The following is an 8,773-nucleotide window of genomic DNA, read 5'->3' as shown; positions in this document are numbered from 1 at the left end:
AGGTACAGCAGGACAGTACACTATGAACATGGAGACTTGGACGTGGGTTTAAGAAAAGAACAGACAAAAGGGACAAAGTATGTTGTAGATAGCATAAAAACGTATGAAAGGAATACAAGAGAGACAAGTGGTTTATGGGCTGTTCCTGATGTAATACAGACCAACAAAAAGGATTGGTGTGAGAGACTGTGAAGTGGCTGACAAGCTGGTCTTGCATGCGAATGGTCACAATTACTCTCATCTTTAAAGAATACATTTCATTTTTCACAAAAATACTGTCAAATTCACGGCTGTTGTTGTACATCTCTATCTTGATATGGCTTATCATGACATTTGTATTTCCTGGTACCTAAAAGTTTGCCTCTATTTGTCTAGCTAGCTTCTCCCCATCCTGTACCCATCACTTTTTACCAAATGCAGAAGTGCTGAAGAGTTGCTACTTTTCTTTGAGAATAGCAGCCGCTAGAATGAAGGATGCACATGGGGAAGTTCCCCTCAGCACCTCTGGTTCTTCCTCCATTAAAAAGAACCCTCAGAATTTTCACCAGCACTTGTAAGGTGGCCTGGTTTATCCTTTCAGATAAAATACATTGAATGAGATTATTTTTAGTATTGCAGTGTCACCATATATCCTGAAACACGGCCAAAACTAAGGGCCAGGAAAAAAAATAAAAACATTGGCTAAATTACACAGAGGAGATTGGATTACCAGCTCAAACAGATCTCTTAATTCTGTGTATAAATAAAATCCACAAATACAAGAGTACTGCTGCAGAAAATAAAGTCAGCCAACTGCCCCTAATAGCCCCTGATTATTAGGAGTTTCAGTTAACATTTGGATGGCTTTGGTCTTAATTCTTTTAAGTCCGAAGAGGCAGCATGACCGAGGCAGCCACGTTTACAATCACAGCAAGCACACACACTGTTCCAACCCATGCTGGCTTTAGCTGAGTGTTCTCTGGCAGCTTGGGTTGGGATTTTGCCCTGTTGAAATATAATTACCTATCTGAATGGTGACTAATTTTCAGTTTGAGTTATTATTTGTAACAATGCACTTGTTTTGACAGAAGTCTATGACAAGAAAACAAATCAAGCTCCTGACCTTGGCATCATCACTCAGAATTTTTTGTAACCGAAAGAAAAACCTTATGCTAATATGCCACCCAAATAATGAATTAACTTGCCCAATGATCCTTCAAGATAGACATTTTTATACTCATTTACTGCTGCAACCCCCACTTTGGTTAAGATTGAGTAACAGTTTTCCCTTTGACCTGTTTGCAACTACCCCCATCCATCAAAAATTTCCACTTCCGAGACTAGCATTTGCCATGACTGCAAACTGCAAAAGGTGAATTTTTATGACAACATTTTATCATAATCTTTCTTAACACTTCAAAACACGCGAAGGTACAGCGAAACCACTAAGCTTATTTTGTTGGATATTCTCTGGCCAGAAGTGAGATCTGAAAGTAAAAATCAGAACCATCTCTTTGTAGAAAGGAGCACATGACTAAATTTGGGCATCAATGTGGTTTAATTTGATCAAATAAAATTAGAGAACATTTGGATAGGAACATACACAAATGACCACCTGGTAGTAATTCGCAGGAGATCATACCCGCTCTTTAGGTGTCGGCGCTATTGATTGTGTTTTACCATCAGCGATGCCATCTTTCTCCTGTAACCACAAGCAATCGTGAGCGAATTCCCTTGGCCTGGTGCTGTTCTCCCCTGGCACCTGAACCAGCCTGTCTCTGCCATTTTCTGTCCTTCCTCTGCTGCAGATGACCTGGGCTGGCAAGTGCATGGTGTGGAGCATCTCTACGGACTTTCTTATTCTACAGGGCATGAAGCATTACAGATAATTTCTGCTGGATGGCACCTTAGCAGATCATCTGCTCCTGCTGTGCTCTCTCTCACTGAACTCAGTCTGCGCTTTGAAATACCTTAATTGCTTGCTTTGGAAGCTGAAGGTGACACCATAAGCAAATCACCATAAATACATGCAAACCTCTCTTACAACAGCAATTCAGACAGTGCTAGATAATACACAGTATGGATCAGCAAGAGCCGTTTTGCTCTAAATCTCATTTTCACACATCTTCGGACTTTGTAGAGAATCCCAGCAGAAGCTTGGGAAGACAAGTATCTTAAGTTTATATGGGCATATATAAATCCCTGAATTGCTTTTTGCCGTTTATACTTCATAAACTAATATAGCAGTGAACAAACTGCATTTTAGGACTGTGAACAAACTGCATTTCATAAGTTATCCAGTTACGGGCCAGACCGTGCATTTCTTAGCCCAGAAGGATTAAATCAAAAGGCAAGTAGTCTGTGAAAAGGTGTTTTTATACACACAGCTAGCTAAACTCTTGATAAATTATTCTCTCGAAGGAAAAATAAAGGTTTCCAGCAGATTTCTCTGTACTTGTTTTCAGGTAAGCTTATGCTTGCCCCCCTTAGAGACTTTCTTCATAAGTGAAGCTCAAGTTAAGTATCTAGTGAGACTGAGTTTCCGAGGATGATTTTCCTAAAACAGGATTAAGGCTCACTGACAGTGTAAAGCAGGCCAGGTAATGTTGCTGCTGCTGCTGATGATTTAAACTGCTTTGTGGCTAAACTGTATTTTCATTTCTACAGATGGCGGTTCAGTACCTCTGAGCTTTAAATTTGCTTCTGTAAGAGGGACAAACCAGGTTATTTTGGTCTCTACTTTTTTTTTTTCTGGAACAAAATAAGCAACTCTTTCATGATCTGAGCAGGACAGCAGCCAGTCCTGATGTAGTTCTTCAGAGACTGATGAGGATCATTTCATTAATTTTTTTCCCCTCCAGATTACTTCCAAGTTGTTTGGTTCTTTAATCATTAGTGAAACACTAGGGCTGTTCTACAAACTAGCCGTCTGTCTACATCAAGGTCATGGCTAGTTACCCTGCAAAGGACAGTTGGCACATTTTCTCTATAACCACAAAAGTATTTCTTAAAAGCAAACATCAAACAGCTCTGCTTGAGAAATACCTTAGTTTCAGTCCAATATCTACATCATCTATTACAGTTTGTCAATACCTTGAAGCCATTCCCATTGTATCTGAATGACAATTGCCGTATTGTGTCTCAATGACATTGTTTAACAAGGCAGTTTGTAATTAGATGGAGTAATGTAATTCCTGGCCCTCTGTAAATTTGCACTCCCAGCTTGCGAGCTCCCTGCCACACATCACTAATCACACCATGTTCTCATATATCAATACACACATCCTCCTGTTGAGCATCTCTTCTTTGTTCCCAGTAGTCAGAGGCTGTTACCAATATAAAGAAAATCAACCTAACATGCCTAGCACCACATGTGACATTCAATGGAAATGAAGTAATATCTAATTTGCATGGCTGGCGTTACTTTGTTAAAGCCAGAACTGCAGAAGCTGGGTGCTACAGTGTTAGTCAAGTGTGCAAGACTGATAGTCTGTGGCAGTGACAGTGTCTGGCACGGGAAACACTGCATCTCCTCCTTGCCTGCCTGCCTACTCCTGCGTGAGGAATAGGGCTCCTGGTAAAAGTGATAGATTTGTTCATTTTTTCCAGGCCCGTCTGTTCTTGTTCTTCCTGTTAACTCCACCTGTCGGAGCCCGTGGAGCAGTCGAGGGGGCTGGGGGGGAGGAAGCCTCCTCCCAGGAGGGCCACCACAAAATATCAAGGGCAACCTCCAGCTCGGGAGGGAAACCCCTCCTGGATTCAAATCAGCAAGCTACAAATAAAAAGCTCTATAGCAGAACTGACTTATCTGTCACTCACAAGAAGTGTCTAAAAAGAGAAATACAGGTATATTTTTTACATAAAAAGAACAGTCACGTATATTGGAAGAACACACATCCAAGCACTCAAAAATTTGAAAAGGGCGGAGTTTGCTCTTTCAGGTGCACATCTCCATGCCATTTTGCCAATACTGACGAGAATGCAAAATGCTCATTTATATTTAAAATATTAATTTCATTTTTAAAAAAGCTTCTGACTCTGACTTCCAGCTCAGTGAAGAGGGCCAGCAGTAACAATACATTATAAATGTGTCTTGAAGTAAAAAACATGACACACCTTCTAACAGGTTGCGGCTCCACCCACTCCACTTTATCTCATTTTCTACGTCTCCGGAGAGCTTTTCTTTCTATTTTACTATCTCTCAAGCTCATTTTCTGACTACTGTGATGATTTCACCATTGCATTGGTTTCCCAGCTGCTTTGCTGTCGAGTCTTTATACCAAAGCGCGGAGTATTTCGCCGCTCCCCGAGGGATGATGCCATTGGTTCTAACTGTATCCCGTCCCCTCGGAGCCAGCCAGTACCAATCCACGTATAAACTCTTGACAGCTCACCAGGCTTCTGTCTGAGCAACTTTACAGACACACATTTCACTTAGCAGGGCAGTAATACCAATAAAGTTTTATTTGTAGCAGTTTTCAGGGAGAGATCAATTCGCCAGATAAAAATCTTATGAATTGCGCAATCAGAAGAGTACAGTAAAATAAATTAAAGCCTTTACCAAAACTCGGAATGCTTTGCATTGCAGTCCAGTTTTGGATGATATTAGATTTCCCAGAGAGGACGCTACAAACTCCACATAAGTTTTTATCTCTGAACAGATGTGTAATTTCGCAAACACATCTGCCAGTTAGAGAATGATCCTGTTCCAGCGGTTTGTTTCTAACAGTTCATGGGTAAATCTCTTCTTTTGCCATCCCGGGTCACGTTTTTTCTTTTCGACAGCACATCCATAACGAACACTAAACAGACGTTCTCCACGAAAAGGCAATCTTTGCACTTTATGAAATAACACCGACCTTCGAAACCAACGCGCTCCGGGCTGGAGACACCCAGAGCCGCCGGGGCGGCACTTTCCCACCAGCCGGGTGCTCCGACAGCCAAAAAAAAACCCCAGTCTCCAGGTGCTTTTCAAGTTTCTCGCTCGGGAAGCCCCGCTGGAAGCGGCGCGTTTCGACCCTCCCCGGGCGGAGGGGGTGAAGGACCCTCCTCACGCCCATCGCTCGCTGAGGCGGGCGCGGCACGGGCGACGCCGCTTCGCTCGGAGCCCCTTTTCCTCCCACCCTTCCTCGCCCCGACCCGAATCGCCACGCCGCGATCCCCCTCTCGGCCCCGCGGCTCCTACCTGCGCGGCGCGGCCGCTCGGCACCTGCCCCCCTCAGCAAAGCGGCGCCGCGGAGCAGCCGGACCGCGCGGCCATTGGCGGGGCTGGGGGGGTGGGCTGGGGGGGGGGGCGGGCGCGGGGCCGCTGACGCCAGCGCGGGGCCGGGGGGGAGGCGGGGCGGCGCCGCGCGCCGTCTTTGTGCTCGCCGGCAGCCCCGGCAGCGCCGCCGCCTCCTCCGCCTCCTGAGAGCCCCGCGCGGCGGGCGGCTCGGCTCCGCTCGGCCCCGCCCCGCGCTATGTGTGCCGGCGCTCCCGTGCCTCCTCGCGGCCGCTTCGCACCCGGCGGGGCGCGCCCGGCCCCGCTCTGAGAGCGCGGCGGGGCAGGGAGCGGAGCGCAGCGCCGGAGCGAAGGGGAAGCGCCATGCGGGGCGCGGGGCTGGCGCTGGCGCTGCTGCTGGCCGCGGCGTGGCCGGCGCGCGGGCAGAACGAGACGGAGCCCATCGTGCTGGAGGGCAAGTGCCTGGTGGTGTGCGATTCCAACCCCACCTCCGACCCCACCGGCACGGCGCTCGGCATCTCCGTGCGCTCCGGCAGCGCCAAGGTCGCCTTCTCCGCCATCCGCAGCACCAACCACGAGCCCTCCGAGATGAGTAACCGCACCATGATCATCTACTTCGACCAGGTGCGGGGAGAAGTTGCCGGGGAGGGCGGCGGGGCCGGGCCGGGACGCGCCGCCCCGCGGGAGGGGGGAGCGCCGGGGGGCAGCGGGGCCGGCGGTGCTGACCGAGCCCTTCCTTCCCTTCCAGGTACTAGTGAACATCGGCAGCAACTTCGACTCGGAGCGCAGCACTTTCATCTCCCCCAGGAAAGGGATTTACAGTTTCAATTTTCACGTGGTGAAAGTCTACAACAGGCAAACCATCCAGGTCAGCCCCCGCAGCGCCGGGCACCGCGGGCGGGGAGCGGGCGGCGGGGCAGGGACGAACCGCGGGGCTCCCGGCGCTTCTCCAACCCCAGGGGACGGTGTCCCGGCCCGTCTCCATCGGCCCTGGCCCGCCTGAGCCGCCCCGCCACGGGAGGTGACAGCCTGGCGTCCCCCTCGCTGCCCCGAGCCGCGGAGCATCCCCGCCCCGAGCCGGGGGCAGCCGCGCACCTGCGGGCTCCTCCTCGCCCGCTCTCGGGTGGCGAAAGGTTTCGTAGGGATTAGGGGTGTAGAAGGCACCTATGGCATGGATATGGTAAAGAATAGAGTTCTGTAGGCACGTATGCGCGTACCCTATACAAACCTCTTGTAGGGGGTTTGATGCAGACCCACCTCTAGGCAGGATCAGTAAATCGCCGGCCTGAAGCCAGGTGGCATAACCCAGACAGGAAATCTGTTTGCCTAGCAATGCACCCTGCGAAGGTGAGCATAGAGCACTGTTCTGGTGGAAGTGGCTTTACACATCTGAATTGAGCAGGCAGCGTATTATTAATATGGGGTATGCGGTCCCGGGATCATTAACGCGAGCTGAGCGGAGCTTATTGACTGTGTTGTGGCATATTGTCTTTGCTGCCTAACAAAGGAAAACTACCTCTTGAATACACTTCAAATGCGCTGACTCCAGCGGCTGTAGCTCTGCTCCTCGCTGTCTCTGAGGTTTCGCATAAAGCCGTCTTTCAATAAGTGTGTGCAGACCTCTTTTCATAGCCTGAAAACACAGGCACCCTATTGAAATTCTTCAAAATAGGATCAATGTTCTGTTTCATATGCACTGGGTGTTTTGATGTGGTTGTCGGTCTAAAACAGTGGTGAAAGGCTTTTTCCTTTAGAATATATACCTTACCTGGGTTCAGCTTGATATTTCATTTTTATGGGGCTGGAGTTTCAGCTGTCAAAAGAGGCCCTTTCTTAACTAAGCATTTTGCCTGCTAGGCGAGCCCCGGCGGTGTCGTGTTCTGACTTTAATTGACGGCGGGCTTTGTTTTATCTTGCTCTTTAGGTGAGTTTGATGCTAAATGGGTGGCCAGTGATTTCTGCCTTTGCAGGGGACCAAGATGTGACCCGAGAAGCTGCTAGCAATGGAGTCCTGATTCAGATGGAGAAAGGAGACAGAGCTTATCTAAAACTGGAGAGAGGAAACTTGATGGGAGGCTGGAAGTATTCGACATTTTCTGGATTTCTAGTGTTCCCGCTTTAAATCACTTCTCATTCAAGAAAAGAGAGACACGAGTCAGAATCTCTTAAGAATTACCAAGTCATAGCTGGGTTTAAAGAGTCGTGGACAGCAGACTTTTTACATTCAAATATTAAAGAAGCTAAATCCTGCTTAGGTTTGTGTACATCCGCTTTGAAGAATTACTACTTATTTTCATTGTGTTGCAGCCAACAGGCAGGAGACACTATAATTGATCAAACCCCCATTTATATTCTTCTCTCTCCTCCCACAAAATTAGTTCCCATTTCTGTGTCACTGGTGTAATCCGCCATCGTTCCCCCATGGTTTCTGCCTCACACGAGTAGACCTTAGATATTTTCATTGTCTTTTGCAGCATATTTTGTAGTTTTGTTTTTAAAACATGTTAATCTTGACTCTTTCTCTGAGTTTAACTTTTAAAAAAAAAAAAGAAGAAAAAAGCGAAGTATTTTTGAATACATGGATGCCATGACGGAAGGGAAAATGCAATTCTTGCTGTTTACTGGCTGGAAAAAGGAAAAATTTCTACATGAAGAACTGTTCACAGCCAAGGCTGACTAGAGTATTTCAATATTTCTATGTAATTCTGAGTGATTGTGAAATTTAAGGCTGCTAAATGTTTTGACGCTTGTTTTGCTCTTGTACAATGTGGCCCAACTAAACGCCAGGAAGTATATTGAACTTTTACTATTACTCTGTAATATACGTGTGAATATCGAAAATTTAATTTTTGCTTTAATTCAATAAAGTTTAAATGGGACTTTTATTTTTCTTAACCAGAAATAAGGTTTCTCAACGCAGGTAGGCGGAGGGGGGCAGGCTCGGTGTGGTCCTGGGAGCCTCCACCTGCCCCGAGCAGCCCCATCGCTAGGAAGTTTCCCGCCGACTCTTATATCCACTTATTTATAGCATTTATCTGTATTATATTCTATAAACCAGATCGCATTTTATACAGCCGTCTAAAATACCTGACAATGTATACTTTGATGCTAGTATTATTTATTTGCTAGTATTATTTTGTTTACAGTCTTTTAAAGATGTAAATGCTATAATTTTGCAGTCCTCAAAGAGATTACTACTTTTATTAAAAGGTGCGTACGAGGATTTCGATTGTACCTAAACTTTAATGTGAAATAAAGCGGTGAAACCACCCCCTGGGCTCTGTGCGTGGAGCGGCGGCGACGGGCGCGGGGATGCTCGAATTCCCGGCCTCGAGGAAGGCCTTTAATTAGCTCCGAGGGGCGGAGGTGAGGGGATTAACACGAGCACAATAAGCAAAGCTTCTCGCTTTATTCACAGGTCGTGCCCCGAAAGCAGCGGGGCGGGCGCGGTCTCTGTCCCAACCGGCCGCAGCCCTTCGTTCGCAACAGAAGCGCATCAGCACCGGCTCCTCTGTCACCTACGGATGCAGGAGTCGAAACGCTCCCCCTCGCCACCCCGCGCCGTGGCCGATT

General features: G+C 47.5%; 1 protein-coding gene across 1 annotated transcript; it reads left to right on the top strand.

The window, feature by feature from the left end:
- Positions 1 to 5,350: 5,350 nt before the first annotated feature.
- CBLN1 (cerebellin 1 precursor) lies at positions 5,351 to 8,470 on the top strand. Its single transcript, XM_054078809.1, has 3 exons — positions 5,351 to 5,824; positions 5,949 to 6,068; positions 7,125 to 8,470. Exons 1-3 carry the CDS (start codon positions 5,564 to 5,566, stop codon positions 7,320 to 7,322), a joined length of 579 nt encoding a protein of 192 aa, XP_053934784.1. The 5' UTR covers positions 5,351 to 5,563; the 3' UTR covers positions 7,323 to 8,470.
- Positions 8,471 to 8,773: the final 303 nt, after the last annotated feature.

This window comes from Cuculus canorus, chromosome 13 (genome assembly GCF_017976375.1).
Source record: "Cuculus canorus isolate bCucCan1 chromosome 13, bCucCan1.pri, whole genome shotgun sequence".
Classification (NCBI taxonomy): domain Eukaryota; kingdom Metazoa; phylum Chordata; class Aves; order Cuculiformes; family Cuculidae; genus Cuculus; species Cuculus canorus.
Note: the sequence above shows the minus strand (reverse complement) of the source record. Positions and strands in the feature narration are given on the sequence as shown.

Excerpts from the sequence above, each read along its gene's own strand:
- CBLN1 (XM_054078809.1), top strand. The coding sequence starts at position 5,564 with ATGCGGGGCGCGGGGCTGGCGCTGGCGCTGCTGCTGGCCGCGGCGTGG. Across the intron at positions 5,825-5,948 it reads TGATCATCTACTTCGACCAG|GTACTAGTGAACATCGGCAG; the intron begins GTGCGGGGAGAA and ends CTTCCCTTCCAG. Across the intron at positions 6,069-7,124 it reads ACAACAGGCAAACCATCCAG|GTGAGTTTGATGCTAAATGG; the intron begins GTCAGCCCCCGC and ends CTTGCTCTTTAG.